The sequence below is a fragment of the Oncorhynchus kisutch genome, linkage group LG20 (genome assembly GCF_002021735.2).
Source record: "Oncorhynchus kisutch isolate 150728-3 linkage group LG20, Okis_V2, whole genome shotgun sequence".
Taxonomy (NCBI): Eukaryota; Metazoa; Chordata; class Actinopteri; order Salmoniformes; family Salmonidae; genus Oncorhynchus; species Oncorhynchus kisutch.
The window spans coordinates 30,583,644-30,607,442 of NC_034193.2; the positions used below are offsets into that span (position 1 = coordinate 30,583,644).

Genomic DNA, 23,799 nt, shown 5'->3' on the forward strand with positions numbered 1-23,799 from the left:
GACGTGAAGTTTCACATGGATTTTCACATGTTGATTTTTCACACACCTCAATATCAATTTATTTTGACGTCACATTTTGTTCGTATAGATTATGTATTTGGACTTTTTCAGTGTATTTTGAACGCTTTCAGACAACTAAATGAAAAAACGTTTAGCCTAAAATGACTTACCCAAATCCAAGTCTGCAGCTCATGACATGAAGCAAGGATATGCATATTCTTGGTACCATTTGTCATTTGACGTTTGTGGAAATGTGAAAGGAATATAGGAGAATAAAACACATTCGATTTGGTAAAAGATAATACAAAGAAAAAACCAAACGTTTTTTGTATTTTTTTTGTACCATCATTTTTGAAATGCAAGAGAAATGCCATAATGTATTATTCCAGCCCAGGCATAATTTAGATTTTGTCCACTAGATGGCAGCAGTGTATGTGCACATTTTTATACTGATCCAATGAACCATTGCATTTCTGTTCAAAGTTTTGTGTCAAGAATTCCCAAATGTGCCTAAATGGTTTATTAATAACTTTTCAAGTTCAAAACTGTGCACTCTCCTCAAACAATAGCATGGTATTATTTCACTCTAATAGCTACTGTAAATTAGACAGTGCAGTTAGATTACCAATAATATAAGCTTTCTGCCAATATCAAATATGTCTATGTCCTGGGAAATGTTCTTGTTACATACAACCTCATGCTAATCGCATTCGCCTACGTTAGCGCAACCGTCCCGTGGGGGACACACCAATCCTGAAGAAGTTTGATTACCAATAATATAAGCTTTCTGCCAATATCAGACATGTCTATGTCCTGGAAAATATTCTTGCTACTTACAACCTCATGCTAATCACATTAGCGGACCGATCCCGTAGAGGTTAAGTAGTGATTTCTTTGCAGCAATTCGACCATGAAGACCTGATTCTCCTCTGAACAGTTGATGTTGAGATGTGCCTGTTAATTGATCTCTGTGAAGCATTTATTTGGGCGGAAATTTCTTAGGCTGGTAACTCTAATGAACTTATTCTTTGCAGCAGAGGTTCCGACTGCACTTGAAGAAACGTTCAAAGTTCTTTAAAGTTTCTAAATTTTCTTGTCATGTCTTACAGTAATGATTAACTGTCATTTCTCTTTGCTTATTTGAGCTGTTCTTGCCATATTATGGTCTTGGTCTTTTTCCAAATAGGGCTATCTTCTGCATACCACTCCTACCTTGTCACAACACAACTGACTGGCTCAAATGCATTAAGAAGGAAAGAAATGATCTGAAATGCATTCCCGGTAACTACCTCATGGAGCTGGTTGAGAGAATGCCAAGAGTGTGCAAAGCTGTCATAAAGGCAAAGGGTGGCCACTGAATAATCTCAAATATATAATTTATTTTAATTTGTTTAACACTTTTATGGTAACTACATGATTCCATATGTTATTTCATAGTTTGTATGTCTTCACTATTATTCTACAATGTAGAAAATAGTAAAAATAAAGAAAAACACTTGAATGAGTAGGTGTGTCCAAACATTTGACTGGTACTATATATACAGTGCGTACTCAGACCCCTTTACTTTTTCAACATTTTGTTCCATTACAGTCCATTCTAAAATGGCTTAAATTGTTTTTTTTTCCCCCTGATAAATCAAAACAGAATACCACATAATGAAAATGAAAATAAAGGTTTTTAGACATTTTTGCTAGTTTAATTAAAAATAAAAATAAATGAAATATCTAATTTACATAAATCCTTTTACTCAGTACTTTGTTGAAGTACCTTTGGAAGTGATTACAGCCTTGATTCTTCTTGGGTATGACGCTACAAGCTTGGCACACCTGTATTTGGGGAGTTAGTCCCATTCTTCTCTACAGATCCTCTCAAGCTCTGTCAAGTTGGATGGGAGTATCGCAGGACAGCTATTTTCAGGTCTCTCCAGAGATGTTAGATCGGCTTCAAGTCCATGCTCTGCCTGGGCCACTCAAGGACTTTCAGAGACTTGTCCCAAAGCCACTGCTGTGTCGTCTTGGCTGTGTGCTTAGGGCCGTTGTCCTGTTGGAAGGTGAACCTTCACCCCAGTCTGAGGTCCTGTGTGCTCTGGAGCAGGTTTTCATCAAGGATCTCTGTGTATTTTGTTCCGTTCAACTTTCCCTCAATCCTAACTAGTCTCCCAGTCCCTGCCGCAGAAAAACATCCCCACAGCATGATACTGCCACCACCATGCTTCAACGTAGGGATGGTGCAAGGTTTCCTCCAGATGTGACGCTAGGCATTCAGGCAAATGAGTTCAATCCCTATTCTTGGAATCTTGTTTCTCATGGTCTGAGAGTCTTAGGTGCCCTTTGGCAAGCTCCAAGTGGGCTGTCATGTGCCTTTTACTGAAGAGTGGCTTCCATCTGGCCACTCTACCATATAGGCCTGAGTGGTGGAGTGCTGCAGAGATGTTTGTCCTTCTGGATGGTTCTCCAATCTCCACAAAGGAACTCTGGAGCTCTGTCAGAGTGACCATCGGGTTCTTGGTCACCTTAATGACCAAGGCCCTTCTACCTCGATTGCTCAGTCTGGCCAGGCGGCCAGCTCTAGGAATAGTCTTGGTGGTTCCAATCTTCTTCCATTTAAGAATGACGTAGGCCACTATTTTCTTGGGGACCTTCAATGGTGCAGAAAGTTTTTCGAACCCTTCCCCAGATATGTGCCTTGACACAAACCTGTCTCGGAGCTCTACGGATAATTCCTTTGACCTCATGGCATGGTTTTTGTTCTGACATACACTCTCAACTGTGAGACCTTTTATAGAAAGGTGTGTGCCTTTCCATATAATGTCTAATCAATTGAATTTACCAAAGGTGAACTCCAATCAGGTTGTAGAAACATCTTAAGGATTATCAACTACTTCATGACTGTTGGAAAAGCATTCCAGGTGAAGCTGGTTGAGAGAATGCCAAAAGTATGCAAAGCTGTTGTCAAGGCAAAGGGTGGCTACTTTGAAGAATCTCAAATATAAATATATTTGGATTTGTTTATCACTTTTTTGGTTACTACATGTGTTATTTCATAGTTTTAATGTCTTCACTATTATTCTACAGTGTAGAAAATAGTAAAATAAAGAAAAACCCTGGAATGAGTAGGTGTGTCCAAACTTTTGACTGGTACTGTATATATATAAATATATATATATTTTTTTACAAAATAAATATATTGGGTATCGGAAATGATGCAGACAATTACATTGATGGAAGCCACAGTCTATCTGCAATGTTAAAGATGATCTACCCCTTCTGGTTTCACTTTAAAAATAAATGTATTGACTGCCAAAGCAAATGCATTAATCGTTCCTCTACACCATAGTCTGTCTTCTATAATGATAAAACATCATTGACAGTTTAACAGTAGAATTACAGTTCTGGTAGTTAAGCGTGTACAATATGTGACAGGGAATTGTCAGATAGTTCACGTTGAATTGAATTGTTATACATAATGCTGATGAAAAACGTAAATTTTTTCAATTAACAATGCTTACATTATTAGTAACTGCTATAAGAACTAAATAACACTTGGGATAATAGTTCCTGACCGAATGTCAACAGTCATGATATCTACTACATCTAATATTAAGTGGCACAACTGTTGCGAAAGTGAACGTTGAAATGTTCAAGCACGTGTCATTTTCTGCTTCATTACCGAGCTATGTCACTCGCCAAATTGAGGTTAGTTGTTTTGACAAGCTATATGCCATTGTTATGATAGTATTATGTTACCCTCATGACAGCAACCCCCATGTCAAAGGCCAACAATAACTCATACAGCCATACAGCAGCTATACCACTCTGTCTGCATGCATCCCACTGATGGTTTGCCTCTGAAGCTATGCATGGCTTGGTCGACCTTTGGACAGGAGACCAGATGCTGCTGGAAGTGTCTTTGGAGGGCTAATAGGGTACACTCATCCCTCTGGTCTAAGGTGACCGTATGCCCCAGGGCAGTAGTGATTGGAGCCACTGCCCGATGTAGGGGTTGCTGTGTTTCAAATTGGACATTAAACGGTTGTGAACATATTTACGGTCATGTTATGGTCAATTGACACAGGCCTCAACATCATGTGGGTCTCACAGTAGCATGAGTTGCAATGCATGTTTTTTTTCACACAGCAAATGACCTACGGTTGACGCTTCCCCAGCATGTTGATGTGAATGCGTTCTCAACCAACTTAGCTGGTGTTAGGGATTTCAGTATTTTACAACTTGATGGTTCTTCACCCTAAAAGTTGTCAGAAACTGTAATCCACGGTTGAGTTTTCTTTAATAAACAGCCACTAAAAACTCCAGCTAACTAAACAACCATGCAATGTTTTTTTTTAAATGGTCAAATGATTTTTAACTAAGGTCAAACTAATTCCAGTTGATTTGGCTATAACATTTAGAAAATTACACCAAGTTTCCTTTACACTCATTGTAAAGCAGCCAATAAGGAGGGACAAGTAATACACAACTCTTCCTCACCTCCTTCCTCCTCCTCTCTGTGTGTTCTTTATGTTTGAAGCCCCCGGTAAATCAATCTGTCTCATTTGCCTCGAGTTACATGTCAGAAGGACGTTGAAGTGGCTTTGTGGGAAAATGCCCAGAGTCCTGCAGTCTAAGGAGATAATGTGTGAATCCATGGAAGTTACACAAGCTAGCCACATTGTTAATGGGGGTAGTGTGTGTGCATGAGTTTGTGTGTGAATGTTTGTGTGTGTGTGTGTGTGTGTGTGTGTGTGTGTGTGTGTGTGTGTGTGTGTGTGTGTGTGTGTGTGAGAGTGACAGCGATAGAGACACAATAATTACTTTTATGACCATATTTGAAATCATTGCTTTTTGACAAGACCATATTATGTTGATTGAAGGACTTTATTATTTTGTGGATTGTACTGTTTATATAGCAAATTCACATTTGTATAATACAGTGTACATATTAGTAAATACAAGGAACATTCAGTATTTCTCACTTCTGTACATCTTGGCGCATTAAGAATCCATCTTGTTTCACTATGGACCACATCATCAGGGCTTGGTGACACATCTCCATCAATTTATTTTCATATATTTTCAACAATCCCTTCACTGTCAAACTCCCACCTCTTCCTCTGACCAAACAGTATGCGGCCAAGTGCGAGGTTAAGTTGAATATAAGCCTTCATTGGTATTTTATTGTACTTACTAGGTGTGCTGCTTCACAACTATACAAAACGTATGGTCTGCAACTGTCCTCTAATAAATATAAAGAAATTAAGTGAATACCGTTTGGGGGGAAACAATTCTGTCCTCAGTTCAGTTTTCATATCATATTAGCACATTCCTCGTCAGTGTCTGTAGGGGAAACCAACTTTGTTGTTACAGTCATGGCTATACACTGGGTGTACAAAACATTAGACGCCTGACTCAACCTTGTCTGACATATGCTCTCCCCACACAAACTGGCCCGTCTCCTGAGAACCACTGCAGTGAGAGAGAGTGAGAGTAAAAATATGTCAGGAAATGTCATAGACAGAGTTTAATTGGAGTTGAATAGCTTTTACATCGTAGTGTTGCATTCAAGGTAACAGTCCATTTAAAGACTGCTGCTGTATCAAAAGAGGCAACTATGGATAATAATTTAGCCAAATAAGTGATAACATGTGGGACTGAGCCGAGCTGTACCAATCCACGCCACCCGTCAGTCAGTATGGCTCAGTATTGAATTGAACACATTGTACACATTCAGTACATACACTGAGAATACAAAACATAAAAAATACCTGCTCTTTCCATGACATAGACTGACCAGGTGAATCCAGGTGAAAGCTATGATCCCTTATTGATGTCACTTGTTATATCCACTTCAATCGGTGTAGATGAAGGGGAGGAAACAGGTTAAAGAATGATTTTTAAGCCTTGAGACAACTGAGACATGGATTGTGTATGTGTGCCATTCAGAGGGTGAATGGGCAAGACAAAAGATTGAAGTGTCTTTGAACGGGGTATGGTAGTAGGTGCCAGGGGTACCAGTTTGTGTCAAGAACTGCAACGCTGCTGTTTTTTTTATGTTCAACAGTTTCCCGTGTGTATCAAGAATGGTCCACCACCCAAAGGACATCCAGCCAACTTGACAACTGTGGGAATCATTGAGAGTCAACATTGGCCAGCATCCCTGTGGAACGCTTTCGACACCTTGTAGGATCCATACCCTCATGAATTGTGGCTGTTCTGAGGGCAAAAGGTGGTGTAACTCAATATTAGGAGGGTGTTCCTAATGTTCTGTTCCCTCAGTATGTATGTATATATATATATATATATATATATATATATATATATATATATATATATATATATACACACACACACATACACACACACATACACTATACAGGGATATACCACATTTAGTCCCAGCAGTGTTTACCATGCAATACCGTTGATCCAGACATCTGGGGTTGGTTTCCTAGACAAAAAATGTATTATAGTCCTGGACTAAAAACCATCAACAGAGGATCTTCTTTGAAATAGCTTTTTAGTTCAGGACTATGCTTAATTTGTGTCCTACTGACTGTGGCTAAGGCATACAGTGAAACCATTTTGGCCAAATATTCTATTTCTTTAGAGTCAGGTCATTGAGGTAAAGTGGGATTGAGTCACTGTCAATAGACTCTAGAGACTGCATCTGAGTCAGAAGTCCTGTCGGACCATGATATTTTACAATAAGCCTTGAGGGCTCAAAAACACAAACTTCAAATGAACACTTCTCAAAATCAAATAAAATACATACAAAACAAACACAACATCATCATCAGGGACCTGAAACATTTCCCAGGTCACTTGTGATGTCGAATACATACGGTGCTCTACAATCTAACCTATAATACCGTTTATTACTGCTAGTAACACATGAAAACCCTTGAGAATACCTTTGTTCATAATTAAGCCACTGATCTAAGATCAGTAAACTATTGGTGAAACGTTCTGTACAGTACTTACAATAGGCACGTGTACCTATAGACTCAGGCCAGACTCTTGCAGTAGCAAGCTAAACCAGGCGTGGATCAATTCTGTGACATAGACTGGTTCAGATCCAGAAAAGCATGAATATTGTCTTCGCTCTCTTTGAACCTACCTATATGTCAGTAATGCCAGAATTGAACAAGACAGTCCTAACAGATCTCTTTGCATTAAATGATGGACAGAAAGCAAGCGACCACTGTTACTTCCTCCGAACTCCTGTCATTCAACCCCAGTCCCCCCCAAAAAATGTTTCCCAGTGTGAAATTTTAAATATATATATATATATCTAAAAAAAAAAAATCAAGTTGACAATGAGAATAAATGGGGATACGCTTCACTTTAGGCTGTATTATGCTGCAATTACATTTGTTATAAGCATGCATTGGCATTTTAACCCTCAAATAAGCTAAGAAATATGACCCCACAAAGCACAACAAAAATAAGGGAACATCCCCCTCAGTTCTTAATTCATAGCTGCCTGTAATGGTTATGCATGCCTACGACACATTTTGAAGCATTTACGAAGGCTTTATGAATGCACCGATGTGCTAACATTGTTACTTTGAGCTAACACGTATAGTGCTTTATTACTTGTTATAAGCATACAATGAGGCTTATGAGGCTTATAATATGTAGGTACCATGGCATGACAATAAGACATTATAAATGGGTCATAAATGCCTATAACAATTTTTACAATGCATTATAACCACATCTTAATGCATTGTACCCGTCAGCTTTAAGTAACCTGTTACCAAAAGGTCTAATTGGCGTGCTTCTTTTCATCTTTTCAACTCTCAGTGGTTGGAAGTCCTCCCGTATTGCTCGTCTCCAATCTCTAAGGACTAGCCTTTCATTCGAAGGTTGTTGTCGTGAACAATGGGGAAACTAGACACCCCTGTTTTTCCTCTGATCTGCGTCCATCCCTATTCTTTTGTCTGAAGGATTGTCAGTCACAATGGCCACCGGGTCGTCTTTTTGGCAGTCCCCTACTAGATATCATATGAATATGGTCCCTGCTACTTTAGACATTTAAACACTTTTCCAGGTAATGTGAGATCTGATCCTCCGAGCAGCGCGACTGCATAGAAAGACAACCTGGAACGCCACTGATATCATTGCCTGAGTAAGTTCTACAAAGGGCCTTTCCTGAAACACTAGCTAGTGTTGAATCCCTCCACAAGGCCTCCCTCACCTTCCTCAACCTATACACAACTAATCCAGGTTGTCTGAGCGTTGATTAGGAAAAGGAAACAACATTAGACAAACATCCAGCTAATCACTAAAGCCACACAAAAGACCCTGAGAAACTAAACAGAAATAGATAACCCTGGATTTGTATATCTTAGCCTGAAATAATGGCTAGTTGTTCAGTCGTAAGTTATTTTATGTACAGTACTTGTATGTGTATTTTGAATACGATGTGTATCGGTTATATGACTCGCTAGTGTGTACATGCTATTCCTCTTGCTAACACAGCAGTGGATGACCTCACGGGAAAGGATTACATGATTTATACAGATTCCAAGCAAGATGTTTTGAAAGACAGTTGTGGTGTGAATGACTGCAATATTTTTGACTGCAAGTTGGCCTACGTCCATCATGTCCAATAAGGTGTCTTGCATGTGGTCCCTGAAAGGGTGTAGGTTCATGTCCAATGACCTTGGTCCTGTTGTCCCTTATCATTGACACAACACTTGATTGACACAGCACAGGCTTTTTTGTTTGTTTGTTCTCTTATACAGTATGTGTATGCATACATGTGTGTGGATACTGGCATGCATGCATCTGTGTGTTTGTGTACGTGTGCATGTAAGTGTGTGTAGATATACATTTGTGTGTGTGTGTGTGTGTGTGTGTGTGTGTGTGTGTGTGTGTGTGTGTGTGTGTGTGTGTGTGTATGTGTGTGTGTGTGTGTGTGTGTGTGTGTGTATGTGTGTGTGTGTGTGTGTGTGTGTGTGTGTGTGTGTGTGTGTGTGTGTGTGTGTGTGTGTGTGCGTGCATTCATGGATGTTTGTGTGTGTAGATATATGTGTGGGTGAGTTTTAAATTCCTAGTCCTTTTCTATCTAGGTCAGAGTATAGGCCTAGTGTGAGAGCCCCAGTGTTATGCAGATGGGCCTGGCCAGATAGAAGCTGGAGTCAGGTTGCCTGGTCCACAGACTACCATGTTAGCCAGCACAGGCCAGCCAGTCCACTACTCTGACTTTGTTCCAGTAGATATATAGATACTGGGAACTGTTCCTATGTCAGGTCTAAAGAAATAATAATAATGCATACGATAACTTAAGTTTGAAAGGGGATATTTCTCCTTAATATTTCCTTTCACAAAATATTATGGAGGAAACGGCTCAAATAATTGAGCTTCTCCATATCAATGTGTTGAAAATAATAGAGGCAACGATGCAGGTTGATATGTCATTAGCTTTTTTCACATAAGAATTGGTTTGGATTTAGTGCTAACCTTTTGTAGTCTAGCTCGTTATATCTTTCCAGTCCTTGATCTCTGGTGAAAATTACCACCATTCAGCTGTGACCGACAGTCATTGATTGACTAGCAAATGGTCACAAATAATGGAATATTTTGCCAATAAATTACAAACAATTTAATGTTCAGATGTTATAATAGGTATAGGTATGGTTGATAAGCTAGGCTTTGGTAGTACAGAACAACAAAAATGAAATGAAAGAATAGTAGTACCTTACTGTACGTGTTGAATGCCAAGTGATGTTCATCAAGGCACCACAAGCCAAAGTTCTGTGTTGTAAGTGAGGAAGGTATGAAAATAATTAGTTCAGTCAAAAGAGAAGCACAGAAAATGAAAATGAAGCACAATCCCCAGAGTCTTGTAGCCTTTTGCTACTTCCGGGTTAGTGAGAGAGCAGAGCAAAATGGTGCCTGACTGTTTTGGGCACACTGAAGACACAGTGGAACATCCAGTAGTATGGTTACAAGGCCACAGTTGACCATAATGGGGTTGTGTATCTTGAAAGTGCACCAGCCACAGAGTTTGACATAGGTTCACAAGTGGAATTGGAAGCGATAGGTTTCACACGATGCGGGCACGCTTAGGAAGGACCATAAAGGCGGTAAGGGATGCAGTGGCTGCCGAAGTCTCGCAGAAATGTTCGATTTAGATCTGGGGCCGAGTCTTGGTGGATCGATAGCAGTAGTTTTGGCATCAGGTGTGGATGATCAGACTTTGGTTTGCCGATCTGAATGGTTTGGCATTGGTGTAATTGTTCAGATGGTTGGTGTAGTCTGTTAAATAGTCACAGAATGGATGGACTGTGGCGGGGGGTGGGGTGAGTTTGGCTGTGATGTTGCAGTGAGATTTTCGTAGCATTGGCGGTAATGGTTAAATGGTCACACTGCAGATGTGGCAGTGGGTTTGACGGTGTTGGGGCTGAGCACGAGGCTCTGTGCGATGTCTTCGCGGTTGATCTTGCACAGCGCCGTGCAGAGCGTGTCCAGGCTGGCGCAATCCTGGCTGGCCCAATCAGAGAGCAGTGCACGGACTGGATGTTCCTGCTGCCGGAATGTGGCGATGCGCTCTTCCTGGTATCCCAGCAGCCCTGCCAGGCTGCACCAATCTCTGTCCTCCGTGTGGTCGTAGCCCTCCCCTTCTCCGCCCCTGTAGAGGAGTTTCTCAACCTCCTCTCGCGTGTGGAGGGGAAGGAGCAGACAAGGCTCCTCATCCACAGTGACCACTGCAGGGAGAAAGACGTTACATGAGCGTTAGTCTGAGGTTACATTAATATCTGTTGAAGTAATATTTAATCACACTGGTCAGGGAGCTCCAAATCCTTACTCAGGATCTGTGTGGACTTTTTGTCAATCATACATTAATGTCAATGGATCATCATTACATCATAGCTTTGACTTTGAATTTGGCTTTGTTTCCAGATGGAATCACTAAACAGAAATGCACATCAGCAAATAATATTGATTCACTACACTTATAGACAGTATATTGTAGGACTTTGTTCTGGCCAGCTGGAGTGCTCTCTCCTGACTGACTATTTCCTCTGCTCCAGTTGCTTATAGTTCTTTGGAACTAGTTCTAGTTCTCTGAAGGTTTTCTAAGGAACCTGTTAATCTCAAGAGAATCACGTGACTCCACAGACAAACCAGCCATCTGGTCTCATCTGCTCAGCCAAGTGTCTGTTTTGAAAGGTCTACATTCTTCCAAACGGGTTCTTCAGGGCTTGACTCCAAACCGCCAGGAGCGCATGCCGCTGGTGAACTAACTGTGGCCCCTAACAGAGGTTTGTTATTATTGTTGTTGATTTGCTACAGTAGGTTTGAGAGGTTGTGTTCAAAGTGGAGCTTACGAGGCCACGAGATGCCACTCTCCCCAAAGGGAAATTCCTATCCTCTTGTCTTACTGTGTGAAGGCCCTCAGGGTGTTAACAAACATGGCATCTAGAAAAGCTATTCCATACCAGCTTACTGTCCATCAAACCTATTTGTGGTAGTGTTCTGTTGAGTGGTATCACGGTTCAACCTAAATAGCTTAATTATGCACTTTGCTCCATTTCGAAAACTACCCTCAAAGTGCAAGCAGCCATCAAATGCATGGTACCTCTATGGAGTTGCTTTGTTGTGTGGCACATGGTATAATTGACCTGAATGCTGACTTAAATGTGAATTCATGAATGGATCTTTTCATTATATTTTGGGGGGAGCTTGTCTAGGTGTGCTATTGTGGATGTGGTACATTAATCTATATTTTGTGTTACAGTACATTAGGTGTCGACCTGTAGTAAAGTTCCCGTCTGTACCTGTCTGTCCCTGGGTTGACTTGTCTCTACATACAGGTGTGTGTGTGTTAAAGTATGTGTGTATGTGCATACTGTATGCCGTGCGTGAGCTTCAAGTAAGGGGAAGCTAAAAAAAATCGACAACCATTTTTTTAACCTTTATGATAAAGTATTGCATGCATCTATTATGGCATTTGCAGACAAATGTAAGCTAGCCTACTATTCCTAATGTGAGGAGTAGATTGGATAGTCACAAGGCTAATAATATAACTGACTCACTGTTCGCAAAATAATTGTCTTTTATAAACACATTTCGTGCAATTCTAAGACACTTTACTCTCTATGACTGGAGACAATAGCAGAATATTTAATACAACAAAAATGACAGGGTAGGCTACTCTGCTGACAAACTGAGCTAAATAGAAACAACCTTGTCTTGAATACAACCATCTAATTAAGGCCTATGAAAAGGGGAGACACATATTGTAGGCTATGACGTCCATCTAGCCTGGGGGAGGAAAATGTTATCCTAAAAAAACTTTCCGGGAGCACGGACTCACCCAATGATAAAGACAGTGAATGTGCGCACTCACCGGGGATATGGCCGATGCGCTCCGCTATAGTACCAATTAGCCCAAAGGCTGGCAGATGGCGATATTGAGTCGTTTCATCTTACCGTCCATAGGGAATGTATACAGCCGGCTATACAATCGTATCCCCAGTGGACCGGTTCGTAAATAAAACATTCCCTATTTAGGCTGCAAAATCATCAATTTCCACCCTAACTCTATTTAAACGCAAGAAGGCAGACAGAAAACTGGAAAAATATGCATACGTTCTCCATTTTCCACCGCCATGCTAGAGTAGCTAAAGCTAGTCCAGGATGTTGCGTATTGTGTTCAGCCAATCAGGTTGTGGCAGTCTTTTATTTTGAATCAATTAGACCCTGGGTGAAAAAACAGACTGCAGCAACCTGATTGGCTGAACGTGATACACAACTTCTGGGACTAGCATGGTGGTGGATTTTTTTTTTTCATAAAGAAAATATGTATATTTTCCATTTTTTTCTGCCTTCTCGAGATTAAATAGAGTTAAGGAGGAAATTGGTGCCTTTGCAGCCTTCAATTGAGAATGTTTTATGTACCCACTGGTCCACGACGGACACAAGTTTGTAGCGGCTAAGTAAGACAATAAGATAAAATTACTTAATATCGGTATTGTGTGTTGTTTGCTCAATAGCCTATTGGGAGTTGAACATTTTGATATCTTAACTAAAGACAGGTTAGAGTTTTTCTTTGTTTTTCCAACGATTGTATTTAGAAATATTGAGATATGCCTAGGCCTATTTTAGATGCTTTTCACTGACTGCCGCAAATCAACAATCAGCTTAATTGAATTTACTTCAGAGGAAGCTTAGCTTTGCTTATTGGACGCGCCACCTGTGTGTGTATGTGTGTGTGTGAGTGGTGTGTGTGTGTGTGTGGTGTGTGTGTGCGTGCGTGCGTGCGTGCTCATACATCTGTGCTCGCCTGTGTGTGAGTATCTCTGTGCAGGCCTACCTGTCTGTGCCTGAGTCTGCCCCTGGCCTTGCTGCTCCTGTAGGCTTTGGCTATCCACCGATATGCCACTGTCGCTGTGCAGCTTCTCCCCCTCCGGCGAAGGAGTTTGGTTCTGATTTGCTGTGCAGTTGTTGGCGCCCTGCTTGTTCTGCTTACAGCTGTTCCACCTGGACAGAGATGGAAAAAAAGTACTCATTATATAAAAATGGATTAATAAATGACTTAAATGGTCTTGGCGCTGATGAAGGTCAGGGCCCGTACTCATAAAGCATATCAAAGTATATATACTATATCAGCACTTTTTTTTTTGCGAAAGTAATAGTGGGTTGTTTTAAAACATGCAGAGGAAATGTGGAGAGCCAAGAGCGACTCTATTGGGTTAAATGACTAATTGATCATGATAATCCCACCCACCATTTGTGCCCGCCTGGAGACAAGCTCACCCCATCCCCATCACTATCAATTAACAACATACATGATGAGCAGGTAGAATGTTGAATCCTTTGGCAGAGGATAGAACCCTACCCCCAATTTTCTCTTGCTGGCACTAACTCTCATAGTCACCTCATATTCTACACAGTCCACTGCCATTCCCACATGCTCCCTTAGCTATGGAACGCCGTTTGGGTCTTGGCGTGTCAAAAAAAGATGCGCGTCAAATAATACAATTCTATTGTAGAATGTTGTGTGTGCTGAATTTGCGTGTGCCATCCAAGTGCCACCACTACTATCAGTAAGCACTGTCAAAGCTGTACAAAAGAAAAGTCTGCAAACAAACATACACTGGCCACGAACTGTGTTTATAATACCACGTTGGTAATAAGGCATCATTTGTTTGACCGGTACTTCTGGGGTAGCTAGCTAGCTTTAGCTCGGTCCCTGAAAAAAATGACCAGTAGGATATGAAGTCCTTTTCATTATTGTTAGCAATGATTCAGCAATCCTAGTGAGTAATGTGACAGATGAATCAGAATTAGTTGGGTAATATAGATAATTAGGATGTCTTATCTGCATAATATGCTTATGTGATAGACTTGTTATTAGAATGTATCCCTTTGGACTCTGGTGTTGGCAGTTGCACCCTCCCTCAGCTGGGGCTCAGTCACTTGGGGCCCAGAGAGGGGAGAAGTCAGCCTTGTCTTTCACATGTCCCTGGTGCTATGCAGAATATCAGAAAGGGAAGAGGACAGGAGGGAACATGATCTTCATATGTGAATGTGTCTTTTTTATTTTATTTTACTAGGCAAGTCAGTTAGGAACAAATTCTTATTTTCAATGAGAGCCTAGGAACAGTGGGTTAACTGCCTGTTCAGGGGCAGATTTTATACCTTGTCAGCTCGGGGATTTGAACTTTCAACCTTTTGGTTACTAGTCCAATGCTCTAACCACTAGGCTACCCTGCCGCCCCGTCTTTACCCATTCTAAACCATGTGAAGGGATGGCGTAATTAATGGGGAACCAATTACAGGTTTCCACAATGTTTGTGTGTCAGTCACTCCCTCGTTTGGCCTTGAGGGATGTGTGTGGTAGTGTCTGGAGTTGGCAATTGATTTATGCCATTGGTCGAGTTGGTGTTTTGTGCTAGGAGTAACAGGAACAAGATAGCAACCTCATCTTAGGGGCCAAACAGAACGATAATTCATAGCGAATGCTGTCTGGCTACGGGATCTCATTTATAAAGTCTCACTTTGTGAACTGTTCCTAATATCTGTGGTTTGTTATGTCGACTAGGGGGTGGATCTTTGCTATAAAAGATCTCAATAGCCATTGTGTTATGTCTTTCAACGGATCATTAGAAATGGTGAATCATTGACAAGTCATTGCTATTGCAAAGCTCTCACTATTAAAGATTTTGTTGAAGTATAACTGACTTGTGTGATAAGTTTGTCTCTCCTCATTTGATAATACAGAAATTAACCACCACAGTAAGTATTAGCTAGATAGTCACTTGTTGTTCGCCTATTGAGCTTGAACTTCAGTTCATGAAAATAAATAGCTTGCCAACTACTTAACCCTGTTGCACAAAGCTAACGTTATAAGCAGCCAACTAGCTTCATCTGGCTAGTGAAGCGCGACCGGACCGGGTTATGTGTTGTGAAGCTAGCCACAATAAGGATGAGGCACAATAGTGGAATTTGCGGTTTGCCTTCAAAATTAAAGTACCTATTTGAAAGCAATGCAGAAGGTTACAATTGGTGGAATCATGCCATATTTAAACTAGATAATGTTAAACAAGGTTGGAATGTGAAGCAATGAAATGGGGTATCAGTCTACTCGGTGACACCCACAGAACACAACTGTGAAGAGTTTACGCAAATATTAACATTGTAGCTCTTATCGCGGGACTGTGACTGTGTGAAATCACCTCCCCAGTCAGACTATTGTGTGTATTGACGTTCATATTACACTGTACAGCTTTACCTAAGGATTAGGGATCAATGAAATGGGGTATCAGTCTACTGAATACCCAAGATATTTCTTCCCAATGCCCTCCTCAGAGTTATCAGACTCCAAAACATCCACGCAGTATTGTTTTTCCTCTGGGATAATGTTCAATACACATAGTAGGTTGACAATAAATGTGGCTCAATTAGGTTGTTTCAGAGTCCCACAATAAGAGCTACAAAGCTAATGTTCTCTGGGTGTCACTGAGTAGACTGATACCCCATGTCATTGATCCACAATCCATAGGTAAGGCTGTACAGTGAAATATGTATGCCCCCAATGCAATTCTAAAGTCGAATTACATCCAGTGTGATTTCAACCGATTTTTGTCAAATTAACAAATTCTTGTCTTTTGTTGATTTTATATGACAACATTTCAACCTCGTTTATTATGATCTAGTCAATTATGGCAAAATTCTACTATTTGTTTTCGTTTGCATCACTGTCAATGGCATACTTTTATTTTGAAGGCTAACCTCAAAGTCCAATATTGTGGCTAATCCTTATTGTGGCTAGCTTCACATAGATTGGTTTGACCACCATTAATCAAATAAGAACTGTCTTATAAATTAGGGTTATTTTAGATGATGATACCTAGCTATATAATTATCTAGCTAACTATAGCTCCTGAAACAGATTATGTCGTTTTGCTATGTTTTTGAGGAAGAACATTGTTTGCATCCATCAGCTAGCTAGCTTTTTTTTATATCCAGCACTGTAGGTGCGCAAGACAACTTCACCAGCATCATAGCATACATATCGATGAATCGCTGTGACATATGAAATACCAGTGATAGTGTAATCAATGTGTAATAACTACGTAAAAAATGTATGAATGCGTGAAATTATTATGTGACGTGCAGTCATATTCAGGTCCTGATTGGTAAATAAGCTTGTTTGACATGTCAAATACTGTTATTTGACGTGTATCTTTTTTTGACACGCAAAGACCCAAATGGAGTTCCATACTATGCACCCTTATCTGATTAAACTACATTCAATCTAATCCTGTCATCTTCCATACGTCTCCTGTTGTTCTGATTAGTCAACACCTGTCAGTTACTTGAATGAGTAAACGAAGCACATTTGAACAAAACACATTTCATCCTAGACTCAACAAGCTTTGAAGTGGATCAAAATGTTTAAAAAACACTTTGGAACTTTTGACCCTTTAGTTGCTGGCACTTCAGACCCCCATTCGAACATAATTTCTGTCTGCTATTTTAACCAGGTCTCTCTTGCCAACAAGATTTCATCTCAATAGCCACATTTCGATCTACAGTTTTTTGTGTGAGTAAAGTCATACGTACCAACAAAAAAAAACACAACAGCTGAAATGTTGGGCTCCTGAGTGGCGCAGTGATCTAAGGCACTGCATCTCAGTGCTAGAGAGGCGTCACTATAGACCCTGGTTCAATTCTAGGCTGTATCACAACCAGCCGTGATTGGAAGTCCCATAGGGCGGCGCACAATTGGCCAAGCATCGTTAGGGTTTGACCGGGGTAGACCGTCATTGTAAATAAGAATTTGTTCTTAACTGACTTGCCTTGTTAAATAAAGGTTCAATAATGTAATGTGCAATTTGTTCGTTCGACATGGTGGGATCTTTTTGTGTGGGGAAAACTATTTATTGTGCAATTGTTGATAAGATATCCATCCTGTCGAGGTATTTTATGTGGTCCTCACTATGACTTGAAAACACAGTTTATTAGGCTACAGATGAAATAAGTTATAATGAACTTCCCAGGGTGGTGAAAGTCCATGGGGATGAGCTTGATACTCCTTTCCTGTAAACATTGAGGGTCTTAATTTGTATAGTGACATGATGATCGGTGCTTGGCTGCCAATTACAAATAAAAATGCTCCTGTCCACTTTATCAGCGAACTGTTGTTTAGAGAGCCTGTGTGAAAACCAGATCTGGCAAGTTATATAATATTCACATGAAAATATGTTGTAAATTGGATGGAATCCTAGCTATTGAGACTAATCTAGATAAATAAAGGCTATACATTTAAAAAAAAAAGAAATGTCAATTTCACAGATAAGTCAATAGTAACTGACCTATTGTGCGCCCTGTCTATGTCCTCAGTCTGCTTTTCATGCTCATGGGGCGGAAGTGGGTCAAAGTGACACCATTTGATGGGGTATCTGAATATTTCATAGCCCCCCTTCTGTCCCCGGTGCTGACTGCCGCCAGCATCGATGCTAGCCCAACTGTGTTCTGGTCTGTTTGTTTTGAAGCCCCTGTCTTGAGCTGAAAGTGCGTCGGATCATCACACTAAAGCTAGCAGTGCTGTGTCGAGAGTGTAGAGTTGGGAAAATAAGCAATCAATATTATGCGGGGATCAGTTGGGAGTGGGTGTGAAAGGTTTAAAAGGATAGCAAACTCAAATGTAGCACCAAATAGGCCGTTTTCTCTGAACAGACGTTGGGGATCCCCAGGCTGAATGTCAGGGGCTTGTGCCCTCACCCAGAAAAAGTGGCAGATTACTTCATGAAATATGAAATAGATGAACTCTATTATCAGATCAGATTTCTTGACTCTTATGTATACCTCATGTCTTGAAAATCTCATCTATCGAACATTGCGTTCCTGTAGATTGGTTCCCTTAAATATTACAATACAACACCATTCCTCGTTGAAGTCCCATCCCATCTGCCCTTCTTCCTCACCTCTTAAAGATGATGAAGGCTACGAGGCCCACCACAACGGCTGCCAAGATGGAGCAGTAGATGGGGATAAGGTTCTTGTTCAGCTCGTCGCCTATGAACTTGATTGTACTGGTAGTGGTGGTGGTGGTGGCGGTCTCCGTGGGGCCGTAGGGGAAAAGGGCGTCATCGTCAGTGAACGAGGGCAGGGACGAGCCCCCAGAGGGAGGGGGCGAGATGGAGGAGAAGAGCGGCGGGTTCAGATCTGCAGGAGAAGAGAAGAACAAGATCGTGGTGAGAATAAAAAGTGGGAGAGAAATGGAGTGAATATAATTGACCGTTGTGTATTCATGTATGAGTAAATATATGTGAACTGTGAACATATCTGATGTGAAACTAGATAGAGGCATACAAATCCGTTAAGGAATTTCATGAGAGATGGCGCCGGAGGAGATCAAATCAAATCAAAATGTATTTGTCACATGCGCCGAATACAACAGGTGTAATGCTTACTTATAAGCCCATAACCAACAATGCAGTTTTATGAAAATAACAAAAAAAGTAAGAGATTAAAATAACAAATAATTCAAGAGCAGCAGAAAAATAACAATATATACAGGCTATATACAGGGGGTACCGGTACAGAGTCAATGTGCGGGGGCACCGGTGTCGAGGTAATTGAGGTAACATGTACAAGTAGGTAGAATTATTAAAGTGACTATGCAATAATAATAGAGAGTAGAAGGGGAGGGGGGCAATGCAAATAGTCTGGGGAGCCATTTGATTAGATGTTCAGGAGTCTTATTGCTTGGTGGTAGCAGCTGTTTAGAAGCCTCTTAGACCTAGACTTGGCGCTCCGTTACCACTTGTCGTGCGGTAGCAGAGAGAACAGTCTATGACTAGGTTGGCTAGGGACCGACAATTTTAGGGCCTTCCTTTGACACCGCCTGGTATAGAGGTCCTGGATGGCAGGAAGCTTGGCCCTGGAGATGTACTGGGCCATACGCACTACCCTCTACCATACCAGGCAGTGATGCAACCAGTCAGGATGCTCTCGATGGTGCAGCTATAAAACCTTTTGAGGATCTGAGGACCCATGCCAAATCTTTTCAGTCTCCTGGGGGGGAATAGGTTCTGTCGTGCCCTCTTCATGATGTCTTGGTGTGCTTGGACCACGTTAGTTTGTTGGTGATGTGGACGCCAAGGAACTTGAAGCTCTCAACCTGCTCCACTACAGCCCAGTTGATGAGAATGGGGGTATGCTCGGGCCTCCTTTTCCTGTAGTCCACAATCATCTCCTTTGTCTTGATCACGTTGAGGGAGAGGTTGTGTTCCTTGCACCACACGGGGTCAGTTCTCTGACCTCCTCCCTATAGGCTGTCTCTTCGTTGTCGGAGATCAGGCCTACCACTCTTGTGTCATCAGCAAACTTAATGATGGTGTTGGAGTGCAGTCATGAGTGAACAGGGAGTACAGGAGGGGACTGAGCATGCACCCCTGAGGGGCCCTTGTGTTGAGAATCAGCATGGCGGATGTGTTGTTACCTACCCTTTCCACCTGGAGGCGGCCCGTCAGGAAGTCCAGGATCCTGTTGCAGAGGGAGATGTTAAGTCCCAGGGTCCTTAGCTTAGTGATGAGCTTTGAGGGAACTATGGTGTTAAACGCTGAGCTGTGGTCAATGAATATCATTTTCACATAAGTATTCCTTTTTTCCAGGTGTGAAAGGGCAGTGTGGAGTGCAATAGAGATTGCATCATCTGTGGATCTGTTGGAGCGGGATGCAAATTGGAGTGGGTCTAGGGTTTCTGGGATAATGGTGTTGATGTAAGCCATGATCAGCCTTTCAAAGCATTTCATGGCGACAGACGTGAGTGCTACCGGTCGGTAGTCATTTAGGCAGGTTACCTTAGTGTTCTTGGGCACAGGGACTATGGTGGTCTGCTTGAAACATGTTGGTATTACAGACTCAGACAGGGAGAGGTTTGAAAATGTCAGTGAAGACACCTGCCAGTTGGTCAGCGCATGGTCGGAGTTCAAGTCCTGGTAATCCGTCTGGCCCTGCGGCCTTGTGAATGTTGACCTGTTTAAAGGTCTTACTCACATCGGCTGCAGTGAGCGAGATCACACAGTCGTCAGGAATAGCTGATGCTCTCATCCATGTTTCAGTGTTACTTGCCTCGAAGAGAGCATAAAAGTTATTTAGCTCGTCTGGTAGGCTTGTGTCACTGGGCAGCTCTCGACTGTCCTTCCCTTTCTGTAATAGTTTGCAAGCCCTTCCACATCTGACGAGTGTTGGAGCCGGTGTCGTACGATTTGATCTTAGTCCCGTATTGACACTAGGGAATTTTTCTTGAAATTTCCCATGAGAAATTAAGCCCGGGAATTTGGGGAATTATGCTTAAATTCCTCCAAAAAGTTAGCTCATAACAGTGAACCTTTTTTTGTGGTATACACATAAGGCAATTCTAGGTCTTGTAGTATATTTCGGTTAAACTATACCCAATTCAATGGAATTGCAAGCATCTGCATGCACAGTGCATTCTTCCATCACATGTGCAGTGCACTCTTCCATCACATGTACATCTGATTCTCAAGATCTTGCGCACTAATGAGATGCTATTGAGCCCACACTACTACACTGTCTGAGCCAAGGACTACATGCTTTCTGGTAAGCGTTGATTACAATATTGGGTGGGGTGAATATATTTTATACGACATACATGATTTATTGTTAACTAGTAAATAGTAGCATTCAGTAAAGTGTGTTTAAATCATTTCTAACTTGTTCACAATTTCTGCTAGTTAGTATTTACTACCATGTGGGTTTCCATACATGTTTAATTTTAAAACATGTATCTTACAAAGGACTTGTTTAATCTAACTGATTAACTATTGATCTGTACATGGAATTGTATTTGTTGTTTTTTTACTCATTTTTTTCTCATCGTTACAGGAAAATTAAACTATACCCAATTCAATGGAATTGCAAGCATCTGCATGCACAGTGCATTCTTCCATCACATGTGCAGTGCACTCTTCCATCACATGTACATCTGATTCTCAAGATCTTGCGCACTAATGAGATGCTATTGAGCCCACACTACTACACTGTCTGAGCCAAGGACTACATGCTTTCTGGTAAGCGTTGATTACAATATTGGGTGGGGTGAATATATTTTATACGACATACATGATTTATTGTTAACTAGTAAATAGTAGCATTCAGTAAAGTGTGTTTAAATCATTTCTAACTTGTTCACAATTTCTGCTAGTTAGTATTTACTACCATGTGGGTTTCCATACATGTTTAATTTTAAAACATGTATCTTACAAAGGACTTGTTTAATCTAACTGATTAACTATTGATCTGTACATGGAATTGTATTTGTTGTTTTTTTACTCATTTTTTTCTCATCGTTACAGGAAAATGCCACGGGCACTCTGATGTGTGGAGACATTTCACTGCAGCTAGTGTAGAAGGAAAAGCGATGTACATTTGCAAATGCTGTTTCAAATCATATGTGAAGAATGCAACAAAGATGCAGAATCATCAGGCAAAGTGCATTAATTCCCCTCAGCGCTCACAACTAGCAACATCTGACAAAAGTCCCTCTACTTCTATTCGAGGTGAAAATGATGAATAAGACACCTTATCGATAGCAACAGTTCACCCCTCCTCCTGGAATCAGAAGATTTTTTGACTCAATGGAGGAACGTAGTCAGAGAAATGCTGATGCTCAAGCTGTGCATGCAACTGGTTCACCTCTGATGCTCACAGGCAATGTGTATTGGAAGAGATTTTTGAATGTTCTTCACCCAGAATACACCCCTCCAACCAGACATGCTTTATTATATTCATTTGCTGGATGCAGAGTTCAACAGAGTTCAAGTGAAGGTCAAGCAAATCATAGAGAAAGCAGACTATTGCAATCATCTCTGATAGGTGGTTGAATGTTTGTAGGCAAGGAATAATAAACTACATCCTCTCCATCCCTCAACCAGTATTCTACAAGAGCACAGACACAAGGGACAACAGACACACCGGTCTCTACATTGCAGATGAGCTGAAGGCAGTCTGCAAACATGAAGGCTGCTTGGTCTAAAGTGGAGAAGTCCTACCCTCACATCACACCCATTGACTGTGCTGCTCATGCATTGAATCTGCTCCTCAAGGACATTATGGCACTGAAAACAATGGATACACTCTACAAGAGAGGCAAGCAGATGGTTAGGTATGTGAAGGGTCAGTAATTTATTGCAGCAATCTACCTAACCAAGGAAAGTGAGAAGATTTAGAGCACCACATTGAAGCTGTCATCATGTTTGACAGTCTGCCGATATGGACAGCCCCATCAATAGGATCCACCTGGATGATGTATTTTGGGAGAGAGTGGCATGCAGCCTGAAACTCCTGAAACCTATAGCAGTAGCCATTGCACAGATTGAGGGAGACAATGCCATCCTGTCTGATGTTCAGACGCTGCTTGCAGATGTAAGATAAGAAATCCGTACTGCCCTGCCCACTGTTGCTCCAAGCAGAGTTCTAAATACATCAAAAAGCGTGAAGACTTCTGCCTGAAGCCCATACACGCCGCAGCATACATGTTGGACCCCAAGTATGCTGGCAAGAGCATCCTGTCTGGTGCAGAGATCAACAAGGCCTATGGTGCCATCACTACCTTGTCTTGCCACCTTGGCCTGGATGAGGACTAGATACATAGGCTGTCTGGCAAAGTACAGTTCCAAGCAAGGGCTTTGGGATGGAGATGCAATATGGCAGTTGTGCCAACATATCGCATCAGCCACCTGGTGGAAGGGACTTTGTTGATCTGAAGCTCTTTCTCCTGTTGCCTCCATCATCCTCCAAATCCCACCAACATCAGCCACCTCAGAGCGCAACTTGTCCTTGTTTGGGAACACACACACCAAAGCATGTAACAGGCTGACCAATACAAGGGTTGAAAAATCGGTGGCCATCTGGGAAAATTTGAGGCTTTTTGAGCCTGACAACGAGCCATCCTCAACAAGGTTGGAAAGTGGCAGTGAAGAGGAGTCTGATGGTCAAGAGGTGGACATTGAGGAGGTCCAGGGAGAAGATATGGAAGCCTGAGAGGAAGACAACCAAAGTTTTAGTTTCTAGACTACCATTTTACAGATGTATGTCGAAAATGTTTTTGGGAGACGCGATGGATAATTGGGAACATTCAATATTGCCTTTCTTTTGTTGTTCAGTGAAATCATCCCATGTGAAGAGTCAACTCATTTAATTTAAGTTCAATTCGTAACTAAATAGTTTTAAAAAAATTATATTGGAAGGATTTCATAATTTGCAATTATGTCTACTTATGATAAGGTAAAAGGTTTATGTTTCTGTCTCCAT

The 23,799-nt window shown here is 41.3% G+C and overlaps 1 protein-coding gene across 1 annotated transcript in view; it reads right to left on the reverse strand.

The window, feature by feature from the left end:
* Nucleotides 1-4,856: 4,856 nt before the first annotated feature.
* Nucleotides 4,857-23,799, reverse strand: part of ngfrb (nerve growth factor receptor b) — a 71,030-nt gene continuing 52,087 nt past the window's right edge. The window contains exons 4-6 of the mRNA XM_020453353.2: nt 18,444-18,684; nt 13,325-13,491; nt 4,857-10,712 (exon numbers count right to left, since the gene is read on the reverse strand). Coding sequence (XP_020308942.2) covers nt 10,369-10,712; nt 13,325-13,491; nt 18,444-18,684 — 752 coding nt within the window. The 3' untranslated portion in view covers nt 4,857-10,368. The remainder of the gene's footprint in view (nt 10,713-13,324; nt 13,492-18,443; nt 18,685-23,799) is intronic.